Source organism: Mirounga leonina, unplaced genomic scaffold (assembly GCF_011800145.1).
Source record: "Mirounga leonina isolate KUSES-001 unplaced genomic scaffold, KU_Mleo_1.0 Mir_176, whole genome shotgun sequence".
Taxonomy (NCBI): Eukaryota; Metazoa; Chordata; class Mammalia; order Carnivora; family Phocidae; genus Mirounga; species Mirounga leonina.
Window position 1 is genome coordinate 37,641,922 of NW_023270454.1, and position 24,965 is coordinate 37,666,886.

At 42.6% G+C, this 24,965-nt stretch overlaps 1 protein-coding gene and 1 long non-coding RNA gene across 7 annotated transcripts in view; both read right to left on the reverse strand.

Annotated features, from left to right (window-relative positions):
* Positions 1–21,183, reverse strand: part of ARHGAP10 (Rho GTPase activating protein 10) — a 315,853-nt gene extending 294,670 nt beyond the window's left edge. Inside the window, exons 1-2 of one of the 3 annotated variants that reach the window (XM_035022942.1) lie at positions 20,838–20,880; positions 4,962–4,995 (exon numbers count right to left, since the gene is read on the reverse strand). Coding sequence is in view for 1 of the 3 variants with exons in the window: in XM_035022940.1 (XP_034878831.1) it covers positions 20,838–20,991 (154 nt within the window). In the remaining 2 variants the exon portion in view is untranslated. Of the gene's footprint in view, positions 1–4,961; positions 4,996–20,837 lie in introns of all 3 variants that reach the window. The other 2 variants (XR_004682438.1, XM_035022940.1) reach the window with 2 other exon arrangements.
* A 3,371-nt stretch (positions 21,184–24,554) lies between these two features.
* The window catches only part of LOC118022266, a 40,279-nt gene continuing 39,868 nt past the window's right edge, over positions 24,555–24,965 (reverse strand). For 3 of the 4 annotated variants that reach the window (XR_004682443.1, XR_004682440.1, XR_004682444.1), the window contains one exon: positions 24,556–24,590. This is a non-coding gene — a long non-coding RNA (uncharacterized LOC118022266). Of the gene's footprint in view, positions 24,591–24,965 lie in introns of all 4 variants that reach the window. The other variant, XR_004682441.1, reaches the window with a different exon arrangement.

Consider the following 24,965-nt stretch of genomic DNA (forward strand, 5'->3'; position numbering starts at 1 on the left):
TTCTTGGTCTTTTTTTTTTCCCCTTTGCTTGTTTGTTTCATTTCTTAAATTCCACATGAGTTAAATCATATGTTATCTGTCTTCCTCTGACTTATTTCACTTAGCATTATACTCTCTAGCTCCAACCATGTCATTGCAAATGGCAAGATTTTGTTCTTTTTTATGGCTGATTAATATTCCATTGTATATATATACCATATCTTTTTTCTACATTCATCTATCGATAGACACTTGGGCTGCTTCCATAGTTTGGCTATTGTAAACAATGCTGCTATAAACACTGGGGTACGTATATGCCTTTGAACGAGTGTTTTTGTATTCTTTGGGTAAATACCAAGCAGTGTGATTACTAGGTGGTAGGCTAGTTCCATTTTTAACTTTTTGAGGAAACTCCATACTGTTTTCCAGACCAGCTACACTAGTTTGCATTCCCACCAACAGTGCAAGAGGGGTCCTTCTTCTCCACAGCCTTGCAATACTTGTTGTTTCTTGTGTTTTTTTATTTTAGCCATTCTGACAGGTGTGACGTGTTATCTCATTGTGCTTTTGATTTGCATAATCAATAATGTTGAGCATCTTTTTGTGTCTGTTGGCCATCCAGATGTCTTCTTTGGAGAAATGTCCTCACTTCTACTGCACATTTTTTAAATGATTTTTATAAGTCTATATATTTTGGATACTAACCTTTTATCAGATATTTCATTTGCAAATATCTTCTCCCGCTCAGTAGGCTGCTTTTTAGTTTTGTGGATGGTTTCCTTTGCTGTGTGGAAACTTTTTATTTTGATGTAGTCCCAATAGTTTATTTTTGCTTTTATTTACCTTGCATCAGGGACATATCTAGAAAAAAAGCTGCCACAACTGACATCAGAAAAATTACTGCCTGTGCTCTCTTCTAGAATTTTTATGGTTTCAGGTCTCACATTTAGGTCTTTAGTCCATTTTTATTTTACTTTTGTGTATGGTGTAAGAAAGTGGTCCAGTTTCATTCTTTTGCATGTTGTTGTCCAATTTTCCCAACACCATTTGTTGAAGAGATTGTCTTTTCCCATTGGATATTCTTTAAAAAAATTTATTTATTTATTTATTTATTTATTCATTTGAGAAAGAGCATGAGCAGGGGGAGGAGCAAAGGGAAAAGGATAAGCAGACTCCACGCTGAGCAAAGAGCCCAATGGAGGGCAGGGCTCAATCTCACAACCCTGAGATCACGACCTGAGCTGAAATCAAGAGTCGGACTCTTAACCAACTGAGCTTGGGAATTTTTTAAAGCTATCATTTTTTAAAGGATTTTAATATTTTTCAGGAAACTTGTTCTATTATAAATCAAAGAATATACAACTTAACTGTGCAGCAAAATTGCTACTTTTTGTCTTTTTTCCTGTTAGTTTTCATTATATGAAACAAATTAAACACTAATACCCTACTTTCACTCATGTGTAACAATGAAAATTCACCCAGACTGTTTATCTCTATGTGGAAACAGACTAAAACAGCAACAACAAATTGTATACAACTTTCAGCATATTAAATAGAAACAATCGCTAAGAAATGACAATAGAAAGTCAACCAAAAGAAATACACTTCTGACAAGAACCATCCTGAACTTTCTCTGCATCCCGAGGCAGTTTGGGGCCCTCAGAAGAATTGGCATGCTATCCCAACGGTGCCCTAACTCCCCCTAGGCCCGTCCTTGCGCTCCAAACATTTATCAACTGAAAGCCAAAACAACTTTCTAACCAGAATGTAGCAGCTTCTACCTCCTGAGCATTATGATTTTCCTGTTTTCCTAAAATACAAAGTACTCAGTGGAAATTTGCAGAGGAGCTGGGATAGCAATACAATACAAAGTTACAAAAGAAACTTCTGCCTCACATCAGAGGCTCAGGAACAGGAAGGGAGTGAAAGGGCCTGGATTCTCACATTCGTATCTGTGTCTTTAATGGTGTCACCTAACCTCTCCAGAATTCAAGAACTTCCAACATCGCAGGAGCCAGACAGGCATTTACTCAAGCATAGTAATCTAAGTAATCTAAGACCTAAGAACCAGGTACTGTTCTAGGCGCTAGTGGAGGACCGCAAGGAGAAACCACCCTCAAGGAGAGTTTACTGGAATCTAGAATGTGAGCAAGGTGAGGGGCAAAGCTTTTATAGGAATGTTCAGTCTTTATTAGGACCAGCAGTAGCAGATGAATGGAAACCCCAACCACAAGACACATCATCTTTATTCATTAATTTCTCTACTTCAATTTTAAATGAAGCATCAGGAGGAAGGGCTTTCACTTGTGTAAATTAAATGGTTAAGTCTCAAAATTTGCTCACTCTCATCCACATCTAAATTTCAACATATATGAATATGACATTAAGCATCATGAAAATAGTCTCAAAAAGGGAAAAAAAATCACCCTTTAAATACGACTTCCAGATTTACTCGTTCATTAATACTGCAAATAAATAAAAAAAATTACTACCATGTAAACTCAACATTATAAATGAACTTCAAGAAACAGAGAGGACAAAGCAGGTATCTAAGGGGGCCACTCAGAACGTGTTTCCTCATCTGTAGAATACAAGAGTTGGGCATTCCTTCCAGCTCCGTGGCAGGTATTAGAAGACCAGGACTTTAATTCTAGCTTTCTATATGGAAATTGAAATTCACCAAGCTCAAGATTTATTAAAAAGCCCCAAAATATTTTCAAATTAACTACAATGTCTCCTTAATACTGTCTATGACTCTAGACAAAATTCTTAAACTTCTGGGTAGCAAGTTCCTCCTAGATGAACGAGGAGAAAATCTATTTCAGGGTAAATACATTCAAAATACAGCACCAAAAAGAATGAAACTGCACCCAGAAAGAAATGGCCATTACTTGTGGAGAAAATAAGATGGCAATACAATTTGGGGCATGAAATAGCAACAAGTTTCAGCAAGGGTCCAAACTGGCATTACAGTAAAGCATCCATTTCACAAAACAAAGTATTTCTTTCCCTTTAAGGGGAAGAACTCCTACAGGCTTGTCATGATAAGAGCGGGAAGCTGAAAATGGCAACAGTATCAGGCTGTCTGTATACATCAAACCCACACACCCTTTGGATCACTAACTATAACATTACTTTTTAAATTCTGCTTTGGTTAAAAAGTCAACACCAGTAAGCTTTTTCACTTTTTGTAATACAAGTAGAAGAGTATGGCCACTATTCCAGAGCCTCTGAAAATGATCTTCTTTCCCGTGACTTTTAATAGCTTAAAGGAAGTTTCTATCACCTTCACAGAAATTTTTTTAACTTCCTGAAGTGTGCTTTGCAGACATAACCGCCCCCCCCCATGTCTTTACAAGATAATACTGTAAATAAGACTTGTGAAATACTATATCAACGGCAATAATGCATGTTCTGAAAACCACAGGCTTCAGAAATAGTGTGTACCTGGCAGGTGCCACACAGCTTTCTGGCTAAGTGCCCTTGGGCAAGTAACTCAACCTATCTAAACCCAGGTTCCTAAGTTGCAAAATGGTATTAGATCTAAGAATGAGCACCAAACAAGACTGTGAGAAGTAAATGCTAATTCATGTGAAAGGCTTACATGCTCATACAGTAAGTGCTAAAAAATAAAAACCTACTATCTGCTACTACCAGAACAACCATCATTATCATTACTCTCAGTAAACTTAGAAATATGTTTTAGTACATCTCAGATATTATTTTCTAACAGCTCAACTGATAATTATGAAGCAAATTAAAACAAAATCTAGTATCTCCAACTTAAAGCAACAGTAACCTACTCATTGCTGGTTTAAATTGAAGATATCTTATATGCACCTTCATTTAAACAAATCCAACAGATAAAAATGGATATTCACATACACATAGCAAAAATAGATTGGGAGATGACTATTCATTTTAAAGTAATCATCACTGATCCCTCTTAAATAATAAACACAGTTTAGTGACATCTAAACTATGATTAGACTATATATACACACATAATGGAAGCCCACAGAGTTGATTATATATTAATTACATTCCAACCTTCCTTCCTAATGTAAATTCTGAGTTTTGGTACACATTCATTAAACACATCAAAATCTGGCATGCATCATTCTACGGTGCCCTCCAACACCTTCCAAAGATCAAATGCTCACTGGTGCTCTAGCTTCCACCATGGAACCCACTCTCTCCCTGTTCCTTTCTATTTTGTTCTCGCCCGTCACATACATTGAACTGAGGAAGTACATTTACTCAAAACTACACATTCAGCTTTAACACTTTTGAAATGAAAACTTCAAAGTCACAAAACTTAAAGGTCTTTACAAAGTTGCCTCTTTGTTCTCTGGACAAAGAAGCACTTTTTAAACCCTTCTGTTCCATGATTGTCAAGATAAATCAGTACTGCAGGCACTCTGGTAGATACTGCCAAAAGGCAGTGAACCATCTTAAAGCAAACAAAAAACTGTTAACTGTGGTTAAGTGATACATCCGGTTTCTGGATGTAGGACTGCTCATCAACAATTTTGCATAGCCATATAAGCCTTTTAGAAAATATCAAGATATACAGTCAAATCTCAAAGATTTCAGAGTTCACATCATAAATGTGTAATTTAACTATTACAATTCCCCTAGACTAGCAATGAAAAGAAAATAGTCCAAATAGGTCACTTACCTACTTTCAAATCTTTGCTTTAAATACTATCCAGCATACACAATAAGATGGAGACAAGGGAAATATTTCCAGAGACTATCATACAATTCAGAAGAAAATAAACTTATTTTTTTATAATAAACTTTTCCAGATGCTTACAGGATTACCTCAATTGATTTCAAACTTAAAATTAAGGCTGGAATATACACAAACAGAAAGAAAAAACACCTGCTCTAATTTCTGTTCAAGAAAAGTTTTCTTTCCTTAAAAGGAAAAAAGAATGTAAAATTGCTCAATCTACTGTGAGATGAATTATACTCACCAACATCAGCTTTTCTTAGCAATACTTTATTTCTCTAAAACTAAACAGAAGCACTGTATCAGTGTGAGAAATTTAAATTAAGCCAGCAAATCACTATTTAATTTTTTAAATATTTTCTTGGACTATCACAAATTAAACTATTATTTAAAAAGAAAGTGTCGCAATCACACGGTACTTTAGAGGTTAAATACAGGAAGGCACAGACCAACTACCCCAATGCATCAACAACCTTAACCTTGTATCCAGGCAAGCTGCACTTCATTTCTACCTCTCGTCTCTCTTGCCCTTCTCAAGTTTGCTTAAAAGGAATCAACCAAGCAATGGGAAAAATAGATGGCAAACTTAATTTTTTTAATCATATATCTTTTTTTTTAAGATTTTATTTACTTATTTGACATACAGACAGAGAGAGCGAGAGAGAGACAGCGCGCTCGTACAAGCAGGGGGAGCGGCAGGCTGAGCAGGGAGCCCGACGCGGGGCTCGATCCCAGGACCCCAGGATCATGACCTGAGCCGAAGGCAGACACTTAATGACTGAGCCGCCCAGGTGCCCCAAACTTTTTTTTTTTTTCATTTATTTATTTGAGAGAGAGAAAGAGAGCAGGGGGAGGGGCAAAGGGAGAGGGAGAGAGTCCCAAGCCAACTCCCCGCCAAGCACAGAGCCCGAGGCAGGGCTCGATCCCATGACCCTGAGATCACAACCTGAGCAGAAACCAAAAGTCAGACGCCTACCCACCTGAGCCACCAGGTGCTCCAAGAACAAACTTATTCTGACTTATTATCTTCTCACAGTCTTCATTTGCCCCATGAAGCCCGAGGCCCAGATCAAAACAGGTCTAAAAGTCGCTTTCAAAAATGTAAGTTCTTGGGGCGCCTGGGTGGCTCAGTCGTTAAGCGTCTGCCTTCGGCTCAGGTCACGATCCCAGGGTCCTGGGATCAAGCCCCGCATCGGGCTCCCTGCTTGGTGGGAAGCCTGCTTCTCCCTCTCCCACTCCCCCTGCTTGTGTTCCCTCTCTCGCTGTGTCTCTCTCTGTCAAATAAATAAATAAAATCTTTAATAAAAAAAAAATGTAAGTTCTCTTACAGATCAGCAATCTCCTTCTTTTTCTACATTCTACAAATCCCTTTGCTATGAACCTTAGCATTCTGGTAAAGCAATTACTTACTGCCTGCTTCTTCACCCCAGTGGCAGGCACGTGATTCAGCTGGCCCAAGTATACCATCTGCCGTGCTCAGCGGCAGGTCCAGGCTGGGCAAGTGACCCAGGACTGATAGGGCCTTTAGGGAAGGTAACCACATGTCCAGGTTTTTCCCAGGACAATCCCAGTTTATCCCTGTTGCTCTGGCATAATTTTATTTTCACAAAAATATCTTGATCCCTACCTCGAAGGCAGGGTTTCTCAGCCTCAGCACAATTAACTTTAAGCTGGACCATTCTTCGTTGTAGGGGGCTGTCCTGCGCATTGCAGGACATTCAGCAGCACACCATCACTGGCCTCTACCCACTAGAAGCCAGTAGCACCTTCCAATTAGGACAACCAAACATGTCTCCAGGTGGATCAAATTCACCCATTTGAGAACAAGTCCTCTACGGAAAAGGAATCACTGTTCTCTGGAATTCCCAGAGCAATAAGAAAGATAGCCTTAAGCTATCAGCACCATGCAAGAGTGCCCATCTGAGGGTCAAGCCAACTGAGGGAAATGCCCGAGATACAAAGAGTGACCTGATGACATTGCTGGACCCCTGGATTCAGGTACATCTAAAGCAAGCCCCATTCCTCAGACTTCACTCATGTGAGCCCAGAAATCTCTTCTTTGCTTCAACTACTTTAAACTGGATTTCTCTCACTTGCAACTGAAAGAAATGAATGAGGATATACAGCCATGTTTTATGTCAAAAATTTGAGCTGTCAAGAAAGAAAAACGGTTCATGAGCACCTGGGTGGTTCAGTTGGTTAAGCATGACCTGCAGCTCAGGTCATGATCTCAGGGTCCTGGGATCCAACCCCGTGTTGGGCTCCCTGCTCAGCCGGGAGTCTGCTTGTCCCTCTCCCTCTGCCCCTCCCCCACTCATGTTCGAGCTCTAATAAATAAAATGTTTAAAAAAAAAAAAAAAGAAAAAAGGATTCAGATTAATTTTGAACCCTATCCTACACCTTCCACAAAAAGAGACCACCAACTCTAGTTCTAGGGACACCAGCAATGAACTTCTGCACTAAAGTCCTAGAGTCCCTCCCTTTGTAGACCCTGAGAGCCTCCACACCTCACCTCCAGACACACAGTGTGTCTACACTCAGTGCATCCAGGGCTAAAGAAAGAGGGGTGCCATCTGCACACCACTGCATCTGAAGAGTTAGTCATCGTAAGCAATTCTTTCTTCTAGAATCATTTCTTGGACTTATTAGAACCTAAGCAGATAGCTAGAAAAGAGGATGAAAAGATCTTTTTAGATCGCTGATAATTACATTTTAAACTCTTACAGGTTCTATTCCTCCTCCTCTCTTGGACAAAAGGCAAAAATCTAAAGTCCTAGAGTCTCTTCCCAGACGTTGCCAGAGGCATTTTCTTCTCTGTAGGCATCTAAAGACAACCAGCATGATTCCACAGAGATAAAAGAGAAAAATCAGCAGTGTCACTCCATGGGGGAGAAAAAAAAAAGGTATTTTCATTTAATACTTAAAAAAAAAAAAAAAAAAAAGTTTAAAGACTGAATAAAGTATTCAACTTTAAGTGCCAGTAGAATAAAAGTCTGGAATTGAGGCATTTGTTAATGTCTTGATGACTGTTTATCCACACATTTTATTCCTACCTTTTCTCCCTATCCACCTTCCATTACCTAGTCTCGGTTTAACATCTAGATTCCATCCATCCCCCATTTTAAACAGACTGTGAAACAAAAGTCTTACAAGCCATGTATTATTTATTAACCAGAGAAAGAATGTGGTGGTGGGGAAATTAAAACACAATTAACTACTAGAAACTATCTTGCCATCTAACTCACAGAGAAAATAAATCTACTGGTAATAATTTCCTCAAAGTCCTGACACAAATCAACAAATTTATCTGAGTCTGCACCCATCTTTTCCACCCTTCTAGTATTGAAATAGATGAAGGATGTGTCCTGCCTTCACCTGGACTCTGAATCCCATCTTCTATATTCAGAAGTACTTTGTACTCTGGAATATTCCCTGAACCTTCAGTCTCCTCCTCTCTGTTGGATATCGTCATCAGCATGTTCAAATCTCACCCATTAACCAATAGTTCCAGAGAGCTATCTATACCACAGGTTCATTTATTTCCCTTACACCCTCCCTTTCAACCCTCTGCAATCAGGGTCTCATCCCTGCTGTGCCGTAAACTAATCCAGTTATTACCAATGTCGCGGTCCTTTTTTTCCCAGTATAACATACAGTGTTGTATTAGTTTCAGGCGTACAATACAGTGATTCCACACTTCCCCACATTACTCAGTGTTCTTCAGGACAAATGTACTTTTTTTTTTTAATTCTTATGTTAATCCCCATACATTACATCATTAGTTTTAGATGAAGTGTTTCATGATTCATTGTTTGTGCATAACACCCAGTGCTCCATGCAGAATGTGCCCTCCTCAATACCCACCACCAGGCTAACCCATCTTCCCACCCTCCTCCCCTCTAGAACCCTCAGTTTGTTTTTCAGAAGGACAAATGTACTCTTAATCTCCGTCACCTATTTCTCCCATCCCCCCTTCCCTCCCCTCTGGCGACCATTAGTTTGTTCTCTATGGTTAAGAGTCTTTCTGTTTGACCAACGACACTGTCTTAATGCAATGTCACTTGTACTGCCGGTACTGGTTCTCTTTGTAACGTGACCTTGTCTTCTCCTCCTCCTTTCTCCTCCTTTCTCCGTGACCTGTGCAACCCTCACCAGATTTTCCATCTCCTCTCTCCTCCCCACCCCATGGTTACTGCTCTCAAATCTCCTTCTCAAGCTCTTCTTCTATCCACCCTTTAGAAGTTGTATTCCCAGGGCGCCTGGGTGGCTCAGTCGGTTAAGCGTCTGCCTTCAGCTGATTGAGCCCTGCACTGGGCTCCCTGCTCGGCAGGAAGCCTGCTTCTCCCTCTGTCCCTCCCCCTGCTTGCTCCAGCTCTCTCTCAGTCACTCTTTTTCTCTCACTTTCTCTCTCTCTCTCTCAAATAAATAAAATCTTTAAAAAAAAAATAAAATTTTTTTAAAGCAGTTTTCCCCAGGATTTGCCCAGCCTCCCTGCCTTCTCCCTTTACATTCCTCCTCTGGGCAGGTTTGCTACTGTTACATGGTATCATTTCCTATCTATATGCTGTGTCTCCAGAACCTTCACCTCCAGCTTCATTCCGTGTTCCTGAAATACATACTTATAAAAAAAAAAAGCAAACTACTGAATGTGTCCACTGGATAGCTGAGAAGCACCTCAATCTCAACATATCTAGTTCAGAAATGTCTCCTCTCTCCCACAGAACCTGTTCCTCTAGCTGGACTACCTCAGTGAACAGCACCCAACTGCTCAGAGCAGGAACTGAGGAATCACCCTGGGTGCCTCCTTCGTCAACCCCCACACCCAATCACCCACCACAGCCTGCAGCCTCTGTATTCTCCTCTTCGAGAATCTGCCTCTTCTGCTACCAAAGTCTCTGGCCTAGATGGGTGACCTCCGAAACTCCAAGTCCCCTTTCCTCAAATTCACTCTCACAATGGCTGCCTGCCAGAGAAATTGTTCTAAAATGCAATTCCGATGATGCCAATCCCCTGCTGGAAATGTTTCCATCACTTCCTACTGTGCTTCCAGTGAAGTGTGAAGTCCTTAACCGGCTTCACCAGGCCCTTCCCAACCCTGCACCTGCCCACTCTGCAGCCCCATTGTTCTCACTCTGCTCCTGCCTCACTCCCAGCCCACCAGAGCTGTTCTCCAGCCATGTAGCATACGATCTCTCTGGCCTCCAGTCCTCTTGCATGCATTTGACCATGCTTGAAGAATGCTTCTTCCCTACCCTCAGCATGGAAAGCTCCTAGCCTTCCCAGTGGCCTCAGCTTAGAAGTTGCTACTCTCTTGAAGTCTTCTCTGACTCCCTAGTTAGTCCTGCTAACTAGGGCCACAGCATCCCAATCTTACTCAACAAAGTGAATGACAACATTTAATCAATCTTCCATCTCCCCCACTAGAACTCTGACTTCTGCACAGATACACAGGGTCCCTATTCACTGTTAAACCTCTAGCAACTTGCCCACAATAGGTGGCATTTAATGACTTGGGATGACAGTTCCTCCCCACTGTCATAAATGAGATTATTAGAATGATGACTGTGAATAGATTTTTAATTTTTTGTCTATGCTTAGCAAACACATTCAGGGGTCATTATGAATCAGTTTTCTAAGTGCTTTGGAAATAATTAACCAATTCTAGCAACATTTAGGGAAATAAAACTACTATCCACATTCTACAGAAGAGGAAATCAAGGCACAAAGGAGTTAAACAAGTTGCCCAAGATCACATAGTAAATCTGACATCAAAGACCACGCTCTTCAATATTTTTGCTCTGCTGCCTTTGACCTGTATTTCACAAAAGAAAAACAAAACTATCTGTCACAGTGGTGACAGAAGTCCTATCTGCCAGATTCTCCAATAAAAGTAATGACATGTCAATGACACTCCACTCCCTTGTACTTCTTTGGCTTTGTCCCCGAAACTTTCAAGCAAAGAGTTTCAGTAATATGCTGGATTTCAACATGCTAGTACAGCTGACTTCTTCTATTTAATAAATGCGAGGCCTATATTCAGCCCAGTGCTTCAAAATACTGTTAGCCTGAAAGAGCAAGGAACAGGTTTCAGAGACTATTTCTCCTATCTCTACTGGTAAAGCCACAGCTGTGTCCAAGTTCAACCAAAGGAAGTCAGAATGGTGTTCTTTTGATGATGGTGATGAGGACAGTACCTACCAGGGGCCAGACACAGTTCTGAGATCCTTTACTAGGGAACATTAGAATTAAATAATACCACCCCATTAGAGTTCCTACTATCTCCATTTTACTAATAACAAAACAGAAAGTGAGATGGGGCCCCCTGGGTGGCTCAGTCGGTTAAGCATCTGCCTTCGGCTCAGGTCATGATCCCAGAGTCCTGGGATCGAGTCCCCCATCGGGATCCCTGCTCGGCGGGGAGCCTGCTTCTCCCTCTGCCTGCCGCTAACCCTGCTCGTGCTCTCTCTCTGACAAAAAAATAAAATCTTAAAAAAAAAAAAAAAAGTGAGGAACTGAGGGTTTAAGTAATTTGCCCAGTCTCATTTGCCCAAAGTCTAGCAGTCTACACTGCTAAGAAGTAGGGGAGCCAACTTTACAGTCAGAAATAAAAACATTCATCTTCTTAGAGAGTATTAAACATCCTGTATTCAGACCTGAAGTGACATTACTCTGGATTTCCAAATGGATTTCCTCCAGCCACACACCTCACCATGACCCGCTCCCAGATGGTGGCGGAACACACACCTTGACACCCAAGGGCAGACGGTGCCCATGGGTGAACAAGTCAACAAGGAAGGAGAAATCACACTCACTATTGAAATATTAAGTGGCACAGGATTAACATCTTCCTCAGAAAACACAGGGAGGAAATTCTAGTTCAACCAGAGAGGCAGGCCTCCAGCAGCAGCAACAGGGGTGTGATGCTTGTGGAGCTTGGGACTTAGCGATGCCTGCCCTTAGAATGTAAAGTGTCAGGGGTTTTTCAGCATGTGTGTTTGTTTGTTTAAAAGAGAAGGATGTCAAGGCTTCCTCATTACAAAAGATCCCCTTGGCAAGTCTATAAATTAGGTTCCTATATTAGGATAATCAAATAAAGCAGGCTGTGGTTCCTGTTTGCTTTGAGGCCTATCACAAAATACCAACCAATCCCTGCCTAAAAATCAAGTTCATCTGACCTAACTAGACTGAGTTACCAGAGTTCTTAATGCACACTGTTGATGAATATAAATATAATTTTTTTTCTCTAGATACCAATATCAGAAGTCTAATTTCAAGGAAGTGAAAAGGCTTTAAATTTTGTTTGTGATTCAGACCAGTGACTGAAACTTAAACTGGTTTGCTCTGATTATCCACACTAAGCTGATAATTTATCAAAAAGAAATTTTACTAAAGGATTGGGCGCCTGGGTGGCTCAGTCGTTAAGCATCTGCCTTCGGCTCAGGTCATGATCCCAGGGTCCTGGGATTGAGTCCCACATCGGGCTCCCTGCTCAGCGGGAAGCCTGCTTCTCCCTCTCCCATTCCCCCTGCTTGTGTTCCCTCTCTTGCTGTGTCTCTCTCTGTCAAATAAATAAAATCTTTAAAAAAAAAAAAAAGAAATTTTACTAAAGGACTTCAAAATTCATGGGTACATTATCTACAGATTGTTGTCAAAGCTACTGTTTTAAAGTTTACAAAATTAATTACAATAAGGCTTTCATGCTGCATAAATTCTCTAAGTTGTTTGGCAATCAAAAAATGCATGACTATATGACACATCATAGAACATCTTACAGTTTTATATAACATCTACAAAACATCAATTAACAAAGTCTTCTTAAACACCACTTGGAGGAAAAAGAGCTTGAACTAAATGAAATAGAGATACAGATGTATCCACATGGATAAATCTCACAACCATGAAACTGAGGGAAAAAAAGAGGTTGCACATATAGTATGAGAACCATTATATAGTCTAAAAACATGCTATTATCTAGGAATTTGTACAGATATATTAAAATGTCTAGAAATAATAAACACCAGATTTCAGACAGCTGCTACTGTTTAGGGAGAAGGACAGGTTGCTACCGGGGAGAGGCAGATAGTAAGCTTTCTTCTAAACCAAGATGCAAATACAGAAATGTGTATTATGAGGTTCTTTATACACACACACACACACACACACAGAGTATAGTTATTAATGAGTTAAGAACAGGGCTATTTCCATATGCTCCTCCAATAACATTTACAACCACTTATATCTTAATGAAAGAACATGTTACTTGAAAGACGATTTATACACAGTGTGCTTTCAATGAGTTAAGAACACAGCTATTCCTATATGCTTCTGCACATACGTTTACAAAAACTTGCATCTTAATGAAACAAGATGTTAGATGGACACAATATACACACTGTAGTTATTATGAGATTCCCTGTATCTTTTTATAAACAATCTCATAATTTTGGTAAGCAAAAAGCCTAATGCCAAAATATAAGAACAAAATAAAAATGTATTCTACTAAAGAGTGGGACAAGAAATGGGCAGCAAAGGAAGGATGGGGGGAGTGGAGATTAAGAGACAGAGACTGAGGGAAGGAAATGATACTGTTTTAAAGTAGAGATCTGAATCTAATGGCTTCTAAATCAACCAATCTCTGAATGTCTATACTTATACAAACTAGAAGCCAGTTTTATTTACAATAATCATCCAAGGGGGCCTTAAATTGTCAGTGGTGGCCCTTGTGCTAAGAAGAACAGTCTCCCAACTAGATCATGAGGTGTACACACATTCCAGATAACCAAGATTTATCATAATAACTTCCCTTAACACAAGACCGCAGTTACACCCCTTCATGGAGACAGCTAATGATTGTGGTTAAGGGTTTCAGAGCCAGACAAAAGTGGGTTCCCATCCCAGCTCCTCCACTGACAAACTGTGTGATGTGAACACGCTTTCACACCGTACCTATTCACTGCCACATACAGCCTGCCATCACTTAAAGCACTATGTATGGTACCCTAGCAGACTACCCAGCATTTTTATATCCTTCGTAATCCTTGCTTATGACCCAAAAAAACAAACAGAACCATCAGGTGTGATAAATAGCTATTGGAGTCACAGACTCAAAACAGTTTCTTTGGCAATCTGTTGAGACTTTGAGGATCCTTTCATAGAGAATAGGACTACCTAACAGGTCTCAGGGACAGCCCTCTTGGAGGCCTCTCTGACTGCCTCTTCTCATTGTGAATTTCCCATAGCAGACACAAGCACTGTCCACTAGTTCTTAGGGTTTCCTGCTGATGAGACACTAACATTAGTATCCTCTAAAAGTGTCACTGTGATTTTTAAGTACCTGAAGGCTCCAGTCGTTGACATTATCATCCCAGGACCTTGAGCACAGCTCTGTCACCTTCAACCCCTCCTTCTCAGTCCTCTAGATAGAGGTCGGCTGCTGACTGCTTGAGTCTCAGTTGCAGGTGGCTTGCTAGATCTTCAGCGGCCTTACTGACACTCTCTACTTCATCTTCAAATCTTTGTGAATTGGAAATAAACTCTGGAGAATGTTTTCCCAAGATACCATTTAGCTTTGATTCATCAACCTACTTTCAAGGTTTTTCAGTATCTCGCACGACATTCAAACTTTGGAAGCCTCCCAGCGTTTGTCAAATTTGTCTTTCTTGGTCACTGCTAATGAGGATATGAACCAATATACTCTTAGGGGTAATAAGCACCAAAAGGTTACATACTAGTCACTGGGCCAGAGCACCATTTTTCAGACAAGAAAAGGACCTTGATATTAAAACATGTACCTGCGATTTAAATGATACATCATAAGTGTTAACATTTCACATCTGAATGCTTATTCTAAATGCTTTACATGTATTCACTCATTTACCCTATGCGGTGGATAGTATTATGATCTCCATTTTAGAGGTGACAACATAGAGAAAAGCCAAGCAATTTGACCAGGGTCCCACTGCCAGTGAATGGCTGAGCTAGGATAGGGATCCAGACAGACCAGTACCCTCAACATGTGCTCTTAATCCTCTACCCTGTACTATATCATCAGCTACTTTAAAAATTAAAACACAAACATGCCCTCCTGACTTCCCCTCTTCCAAAAGTCAATAATGCTCCCTGGTCCCCGCCAAAAAAACTAAGCAGAAAGGAGGTGGTCAAAGGAACCCCAACAAATGGAAGGACAGGGAAAAGGCAATGTGTCAGTAAGACACGGGGAACACCAGATGACTGACCCATAAAACATTTTAAATGAACATGGCTGGCCAGTAGAGCGCTCTAAACAGGAACTATTCTATAGCGGTGCCTGGATGGCTCAGTCAGTTAAGCGTCTGCCTTCAGCTCAGGTCACGATCTCAGGGTCCTGGGATCAAGCCCTGCATCAGGCTCTCTGCTCAGTGGGGAGCCTGATTCTCCCTCTCCCCCCACCCCGGTCAAATAAAGAAATAATAAAATCTTAAAAAAAAAAAAACAACTATTCTATATGGAGTCAAGGACCACCTGTAGTGAGTAAAGCGTTTGAAGCTCTAAAGCCTGTCTGGGTCCACATCCTAGCTCCAGTCTGATGGTAGTTTTTCTACAGCAAGTCTACATTCATACCAGAGACTGGCCCACCATACTAAAACCCCAAGTGAGAGCTGAAGATTTATCCCAGGCGATGCCTTGAATTGTTGGTGATCCATGGTGATTTCTTTGGGACAAAAAATACATATGAGTGTTCTTTTCCATTCAGGGAAAAATTGTATTTGTAATTTATCAACTTTTTAAGTAACATTTTGTTTCTATACCTCCCTAAATTCCACTGAATAGCAGCATCAGCATGAAATTTACAATTATACTACTCCATCAAAATTGGGGTGTGAAGTAGCAGAAAACACAATTCAAACTGGCTTAGGTCATTTAACAATATATCCAGAGCTGGGCTTTTGACATCGAACAATCTGTGGCTCCCACAATGATATCAAAAACCCAGATACAGTTACCTCTGCTCCATAGTCCTTACCTTGGCTCCATTCAACGGTCCCAAGACGGTGGTAGCAGCTCCACGCATCACAACCAGATAGCATAGAAGAGTAAAGAACCTTTTTTTTTTTAAAGATTTATTTATTTACTTGAGAGAGAGCGAGCGAGCACGAGTCGGTGGGGCAGAGGAAGAGGGAGAGGGAGAGAGAATCTAAGCAGACTACAAGCTAAACACGGAGCCTGACACGGGGCTAGATCCCACAACCCTGAGATCATGACCTGAGCCAAAACCAAGAGTCGGACGCTCAACCAACACTGCAACCCAGGCACCCCAAGAACCCTTTTTAAGAGTCTCTTCACACAAAAGGAAATCTTTTCCCAAGTCTCCAGCAGCCTTCCTCTCATGTCTCACTGGCCAGAACTGAGATATATCCTCATTCTTAAACCAGTTACCAGCCCAGAAAATAAGTTCACCATAATTGAGTTAGAGTTCTGGGACTCTTAAACCTGACCACATGTTTTTATAACTGCCCAGATAATTCTAAAGATCAGCTGGGCTTGAAAAACTTAGTTAAACTAATCAGAATTAGCCCTAATCACCTTTCCCTGAATCTCCTGGGAAAAGGTATAGACACCTGAACAAAATTCCGATAGAGAAAAATAATGCTGGCTGGGCAAACAAGAGAGTCTACACAACCACTTCACATGTGTGTTTGCAAAAACACTTTCACATAAAATCACTGGATTTTATTCAATCCTCAGACTGGGCTTTCTGCTGTAGTCCCACTTTACAAATAAAGAAACTGAGGCTCAAGTTTACAGCGTGAAATTCTTTTAAGTCTTCCAAACTTCTGTATGCTTCAGTGCAATAGCAACTTAGGAAATTTCCCCTAAAAGGGATTATCATTTGAACCATTTCTCTAAAACATTAACATAAAGAAAGCAAAAAGGAACTTTTATGTTGTCCTAAAGAAAGCAAAGCAAAAATCAAGAAAATATTAAAGGAAAAAGCAAAGCGAATATTAAAATACCAAGGCCTTAAAAAAAAAGTACTAAAACCAAGACTTGGAAAACTCCAATTCTAGTCCTGTCTGCCACTCACACCCTTCTCCATGTCTGTGCTTAGAGCAGGCTCACTTATGAGGGGCTCTCCAGCTTCACACACACACCAAGAAAGTTAGACAATCTAAGCTTAATAAAGAGCATTTTACATAACTGTATAAGTGCTTAATATTTCTAAGGACTATTCGCTTTAAAAAAATTTTTTTCCTCTAAACAGAACAAATTCCCTCAAGATGGCCTAATGTAAAATTTGTGGAAAAGCATATATGGCCTATTTCTGTTCCTGGCAGATATGCTAAACATTTCTATGAATCATAAGCATCTGAAACTATACAGACAGCGCATGAAAGGCTTACAAAAGGAAAGACTGTATTAAAAGAGGACACTGGTTATTCTAGGAAAGGAAAGGTGTGAAAAAGAAAAAGGACTAAAAAATCCATTTAAACAAAGAGTCCACTGAATTGAGTGAATGATCTCCAAATGTGCCACATAAGTCAATGATCCCAGACTTCTCTCTGGAGCTCCCGCCTACCCCCACTGCTATGTCCAAATCCACCCTACACACAGATGTTAAATCCTGTCTCGAAATCAACTCTTTCCCATTATGTCAGCCTTCTGCTGACAAACCTCAGTGATTCTCCACCGGATAAAGTCCACATTCCTAACCTCGCTTTTTATGACCCTCCATAATCTGAAACCAACCTCTCCCTTTATCCCATTCCTAACTGGTCTCCTCAGGGTCCTCAAATACTGTGGTGTTCAGGTTTCTTCTCAGCTGTTTTCAATCTGACAAGTTCTACAAGCTTCTACTCCTTACTTAAAACAAGTTCCCAAACTGCCAGTCACATGTCTTCATTCTAACCTACAACAAACTCTTGTTTCTGGCAAAGTTAGAATACTTGTTCCTCACTCAATTTTTAAACTTTTATTTTTTAAACATTTATGTATGGGATGACTGGGGGGCTCAGGTCATGGTCTCAGGGTCCCAGGATCAAGCCCCAAGTCGGGCTCCCTGCTCAGCAGGAAGCCTGCTTCTCCCTCTCCTTCTGCGGTTCCCCCTACTTGTGTTCTCTCTCTCCCTCTCTTGCTCTGTCATATAAATACATAAAATCTTTAAAAAAAAAAAAAAAAAAAGATTTGTTTATTTGAGAGAGAGTACGCACATGGGGGGTTGGGGAGGAGAGGGAGAGACTCTCCAGCAGACTCTGCGCTGAGAGCAGAGCCCAACTCGGAGCTCAATCCCAGTACCCTGAGACCATAACTTGAGCCGAAACCAAGAGTCAGTCACTTAACTGACTGAGCCACCCAGGTGCCCCTTAACCTTTTAAGTGTGTGTGTGTGTGTGTGTGTGTGTATCCTTTGTTTCTTCAAGAATTTAGCACAATGCTATAGGAGTTCAAACACATTCCCTAGATTGGACTGAATTCAACTACAGGACGATAAACTCAAGGACAGGGGCCTCTGCCTTATTACCTCTTTGTATCTCAATCCCAATATTTAATGAATCATAGATGCTAAATATTTGCTGATTGCTGCATCACTGAACTCAGCAGTAAGCCTTCAAGTCCCACAGAGCAACCTCCAATTTCTTTAAATATTTATGGAATATTCAAAGCATCAAGACATCAAAACTACATAAATCTAACAAGTATTTAGTGCATGCAGGAGGCATCTTACAGGGCAACTAAAAACAGAAATCTCAAACTCATAATTCTGAAAATGCACCAAATGCCATTTATGCACAACGGAGTATAAGACGTCTGAAAATATAATCAGTCTGACCTAGTTCATTGCTATTCTTTCTGCAGCTCCTCCCCCCACCTCACGTCCTTCCTTGACTTCTTGACTTGCAGATGTTATATAGAAAGGCTCAACTGGTTAGGCGAATGACTGACCTACACTGCAATTTTCAAACACTGCAGGACCCTACCAGTGCCTCTAAGAAGTAGGACAGGAGAAACTGAACACAAAATAATTAAGTGGCCTGTTCAGCTGTTGTGTGGCCAGGACCTAACAGGAAAGGTGAATTAAACGCAGGTGTCCTGACTTAAGTCAGGCGCTCATAGTCTTTGATAGGAACTAGAACTAAACTTTGAGGAGCAAGCTGGGCAAACGCAGGGTCTTTCTAACTTGCCTAAAGCACGTGAGCAAAGCTGTATTTTTGCTGTCTTCTGGGAAAGACTTTAAGTTAATCAAACATGATGAGAAAAAAGATACTTTCAGGTTGCTCTCTTACTCATGATTATAAATTGTGTTTCTTATGGTAAAGGACAAGAACCAAAAGGAGTAAGACACCAGTTGACAAATCAAGAAAGTCTACATTCTGGGGAGGAAGGCGACAGCTGGCCTCCCAGATGCACCAGCTGCCGCTGGAACACCAAGCATGTGTCCTGTTGGCAGAAGAGCTAACATGCAGTCACATAAATAGCTTTCTACCAGTGGCCAAACTGGCTTTGCCATCTGCCTCTCCCCATACCAAAGCCTCCCTCCTCATCATCCTAGCTTCAGAGGGAGCTGCTACAGCCAGTAAGAGAGAAGGTACACTCCCCAGGCCAGTGACACTGGTTAACACCAAGCTACAGAAGGAAGGAGTCCTCTCCTTCATGTTCTTGTACAGGCGCGCGCGCACACACACACACACACACACACACACTGCCCTTCTCCTCACTTCTGCCTACATGTTTATAACCCCTCCCTACTTCCCACCCAACACATATACCTAATGCCAAGGCACTGGACAGCCATCAACCAAATAAGCCCACTAGTCACATACCGCAAAGTGATTCCCAATCCTCCTTTTGCAACACCAACAAGGTCACAGAACCAAAAGGAACTTTGGACATCATCCAGAGGAGTGACTTGTTTCCAAAATTACAGGGATGGCTCACTAAATTCTTCCCATTAAAACTTATTTCAACTCATTAAATGAATATTTACTGTTCCAGGCACTGTGCTGGGTTCTTGAGAGTTTGTGCAGTATGTTTTAATCTTCCTTAATGCAAAATGGTGGTAGTGGGGGAGAGTGATATGGGGTATTTTTCCCAGAGGTGAGGTCTACAAACAAGTGTACAAGGGACTAACTCCCAAAGCTGGGAATTACTGAACTGAGAAACTAGAGAAGCGATAAAGACCCTAACAACACAGACTTGTGAGGCTTGGATACTGCCCTGTCGCTTGTCTGCTGTCTTCTTAAGAAGAGAGGACACTCAGAGGCCTCCTCAGAAGGGCTATGGGCTACAGGTGTGGTCCAACCGCCCAGCTCCTCACTGGAGCTAATGCCCCCCCCCCCCGCCCCATCCAGCAGCATCACCAACCATCAGCCAGAATCTTAGCCCTTCTCCCTCCTAGAAAAACTCTTCTCAGATACAGATATATCTATAGAGATCTATTTCTCCGGTGGCCACTTCCTAGTTTTTCAAAAAGCAGAAAAGAACCAGGGAAGAAGGCATCAAGCCCGACGTGGGTGAAATTCCCTGGTGGCAGGCAACGCTGGCTCAGGCCAAAGGGTAGGCTGTCTGCTCATCCTGACAAGTCCCACTCTTTGAACCCTCCCCGGCGCAGGAGGGAAAGAATGTGCGGAAAGCAGCACGACGCCGGGTGGACTTTCTGGTTTAGCACAGTGAAGGACCTGGGACGAGACTATCCGAAAATATCGGAAAATGACACGGTAAGGCTGCAGTGGAAGAGACTTTTGAATAAGTCAGCACGCAGCAGGTTTTCAAAGAATCCCCAGGGACGTCCTCTGGAGAGATCACAAGGCAAAACTAGCGAAACCGATCTTGAGGGTGCAATCCCACCTGACCCCGGGGCGGGCCGGGCAGGGAACGCAGGCACCGAAGGGTACCCGGCTGCGGGCGGCTCGCTCCCACGCACAGCCCCGGGCTCTGGCCGCTGGTAGAGGGCTAGGGGCGGGAAAGGGCACTCGCCACCCTCTGCGTGGGGAGCCGGGCAGGAGTGAGCCCGGGGCCTCCCGGTCCCCAATCTCCTGTTCCGCGGGCGGCGGACCCGGGGCACGCGACTGCCTGTCTCCCTCCCGCAGAGGCTCCTCCCGGCCTCGCCGCGCTGCAGCCTGCCCCGCGCCCAGGTCCCCGCTTACTTTTGGTCGCTGCGATGAGGTTCTTCCCGTCCTTGATGAGCTCTTTTATGAACTTGTTGGTCCTCTCCAGCTCCGCTTCGTGGGCGCGGATCCTCTCCCGGAACCACGGGCTGTCCAGGTAGCAGTCGCTGAACTCCAGCGGCTGCAGCCCCATGACCACCGCGGTCCACCGCCCGCCCACCGCGCTCTACAGCCGGAGCCGGGCTTCGGGGCCGTGGCCAGGTGCGGGGCGCGCGGGCAGGAAGTCCCGGAGAGGCTCGCAGCCCGGGGCGAGCGCGGCACGGACGTGTCCCTCGGAGCTGAGCCCGGCCGCCGAGGCGAGCGAGAGCCGCGGCGCCCCAATCCCGGCAGCCCCCGCCGAGCCCCGGGCGCCCGCGGCCCCGCCCCGCCCGGCGCCCGCGTCGCCGACCCTCCCCGAGGCGCGAGCCGCCCCGCCCCGGGTGCCTCCCCGGCCCGCCCCGCGCGCCCGCCCCCGCTCGCCCCCTTCTTGATCCTCCGCCTTCCTTCTTCCTCCCTCCCTTTCCTTCTCTTCCTTTCCCCTGCAGCCTCTCCCTTCTCTTCCCCCACGCGCCGTTGCCCCTCCTCTTCCTTCCGAGCCCTACTCGGTCTAGAATTTCGCCCCGCGGCTCTCCTCCACCCCGGGGTGCGTGCCCCTCCCCTTTCTTCGGCTCCCCTTCTTGGGGTGACTCAGAGTCGGCTCCGCGAGGCCGGGACCTCGACCAGGACGGGGAAGGGGCGCCTTAATAGCAGTCTCTAATCCCCTCGGCCGGGAGACAGCGCTCAGATGTCTGACTTGGCGAAGGGGAACGATTGACTCGTTGATCTCATTTATCCTGGGAGCGACCCTGAGCTGTGAAAGTTCTCGCACGCAGGGCACGCTTTTCCTTATTCCCGCTCCTCATCTCAAGTAAAATGCGTGTTAAATCTCCGCTTTAACTGAAAGTTTTACCCGAGCAGGGAGAGCTTGGGGGCTGACAGCTCCTATTACACTCTTCTGCGTATCCACACTGAACGATTTGGAGGGAGGGAGAGGGTGGATAAACCACTGAAGAGTTGTCTCCGTCGTATTCAGATTAACTTTGCTTGGGTAGGTGGAAATGATCTTTATTGTTCTAAAAATAACTATTGGAAAACAAATGCCAGGTTTCACGAGGTGGGGGTGACGAACAAGTGAGAATTTATGTCAGCACACATGGAAAAGTATCCTGTGTATTCTGAAACAGAACTCAAATGTGTTTCCAAAAAAAACTAAGACATTTTAAGTAATTGAGATTTATACTTAAATCAGTCGTTCATTACAGTAACTTTTTATAATGGCAACTAACAATTTATTAAGCAATTATGTGCCAGGCACACACCAGGAACTCTACATACATTTTTTACAAGCTCTCAACATATGTTTACCTATATAGGTTTATTAAAGATGTTAATATCCCCCAAGAAACTTCAAACTGATTCTTTAAAACGTTCAGACTCAGCTCTGGGTAATTAAGAATCTGTTTGGACGCATGTTGTTGGAGTGTAACCCTCAGGAACAAGTTAAATAAGCCTCCTACTCAATGAGCTCTTTTGTTACAAAACAGGACCACGTGCGGCAGACCCACGGAAAAACAGATAAACATTATTGCTTTAATGTCCATCCTCCAGAGAGTTCAAAATGTTTTACAAATAACTTTTAGGCATTGAAAGTGTCAGTTCCTACTAAAATCAGCAGGGGGCTGGATTCTACAGAGAAGAGAAAAAGCAAATAAAGGGGGAAAGACACAAGAATAGAAGGGATGTAAACAAACACTGAGGACCTGGCAAAACAGAAAAACTGACTCAGTCCTCTGGACAAAACCCTAAACTTATCCTCATAAAGAGGGGCTGCTGACACTCCTCAATGTGTTAGACATAAAATTAACATGTGAGCCAGCAACTCCACTCCCTGGGTATATACCCAAGAGAAATGAAATCCCATGTCTGCACAAATACTCACAGTAGCGTTGTTCATAAGAGCCAAAAAAATGGAATCAACCCTAATGTCCAACAACTGATGAATGGAGGGATAAAGAAAATATGTGTATCCATACAGCAGAATATTAATCTACTAACTGAATATTAATAGAAAAAAATAAGTGCTGATGCATGCTACAACACAATGAACCTTGAAAACATGCTAAGTGAAAGAAGCCAGTCACAAAAGACCACGTATATTATCCAATTCATGTGAAATGTCCAGAATAGGGAAATCAGTAGAGACAGAAAGTAGATTAGCTGTTGTCAGAGGCTGGATGGTGACCTGGGTGTCAAGTAAGGGTTTCCTTTGGGGATGATGAAAATAATTTAAACTTAGATTTTGGTAATGACTGCACAGCTCTAACTATACCGAAAATCATTAAATTGTACACTTTAAATGGGTGAATTTTTTTAGTATGTGTAGTACCTTAATTACAAAGTTAAGAAAAGGGGCAAGGGGCTGCTCCAGAAGTGCCTCTTTCCTTACGGCTTTCTACTCCCAGCCACAAAAACTCTGGTTCATTCACTGTGGCCAGTTCTTCCTTAGATATTTAGATATTTGGAACAAAATGAGTTGTTTAAAACAATTTTATAACATCACAAAAACATTGTTACTCTGTCTTTGCACACACACAGCCCAAAACAGGGTTAAAGAGCAGGTGAATATGAATCTTAATTCAATACTAAATAAGTCTACTGTGATCACCAAGAGTGAAAGGCCTAAGTAGTTTAGTTTTATTCAATTACATCTTGTCTGGTGCCTAGTAGAGATGATCAGTAACTGTGGAATGAATGAGAAGTATGGCCAAGTGAAGAGAAACATTATGGTACAATGGATAGATAGAAATTTAGGAGCTCCTAGTCACCTTCACTACTTAGTAGTCATACCAGCTTGGCAAAGGTAAATTTTCTCTAAATCTCAGGCTTGCCATCCATGGCACGGAGATGATGATTTTGCAACTGCAAGTTGGTTGAGGAGATTTAATAAAATTGTTTTTGTAAAGCACCTGCTAAAGTTATAATACTGATGATCAGGAGAAGGAGGAGGAAGTTGGGAGGGTAGGCTGAAAAGAGGGAGGAGGAGGAAGAGGAGATGAAGATTACATTCCATCAATATGGGGGAAGGGGGGGCAGGGGAGTCTATTCTCCTAAAATCACATAAGACAGAATTCAAGGAAAGTCATCACAAAAGCAGATACTACAGGGTTCCTAGGTCTCATTTTTGTTCATTCATTCATTCATTCTTTCCACAAATATTTGTTAAGTTTCTGTATGTATTATGTACCATACTAGGTGCTGGTGATACAGCGGTATACAAAACAGACAGTGTCTGCCCTCATGGTGCTTTTGTTCTCTGGAGGGAAAATGACACAGTAACTACCCCTCCCCCCCCCAAAAAAACCCACACACATAAATATATATCCAATTTAAAATGAAAGTGCCATACAGTTAGAGTAAAGAGTGTGTGAGACATTATAATTGAGGACCTGAAAAAAATCGAGAGTCGAGTCAGGAAGATTTAATGAGAAGTGTCATTTAATCAGTGACCAGAAGAATCAGTAGGAATTAACCATTAAATAGAGGGCTTTGAGGGGTGCCTGGGTGGCTCAGTTGGTTAAGCGACTGCCTTCGGCTCAGGTCATGATCCTGGAGTCCCGGGATCGAGTCCCGCATCGGGCTCTCTGCTCGGCGAGGAGTCTGCTTCTCCCTCTGACCTTCCTCCCTCTCATGCTCTCTGTCTCTCATTCTCTCTGTCTCAAATTAAAAAAATATATATATATATATATTAAATAGAGGGCTTTGAGAGCAAAGTAGTCCAGGCAGGGAACCAGCCTGTGCAAGCCTCTGGAATGGGAAAGAATCTGATACATTCAAGAGACAAAAAGAGGTCAGGTGGGTGAAGCATAGTCAGTGAGAGAAACTGGCTCAACACAACACAGGGTGGTGGAGGGGAGGCAGGGGGCAAATTTCACAGAACTTCATAGGCCATATTTAGGATTTTGGATTGTATTGTAGTGCTATTGGGAGCCTTTGAAGAGGTTTCAGCATGATGGTGATGTGATCTGGTTTGTGTTTTCTCTCTAGCTGCTGTGTGGAGAATGGGAGTCCAGAGGGATGACTTTTGGAGTG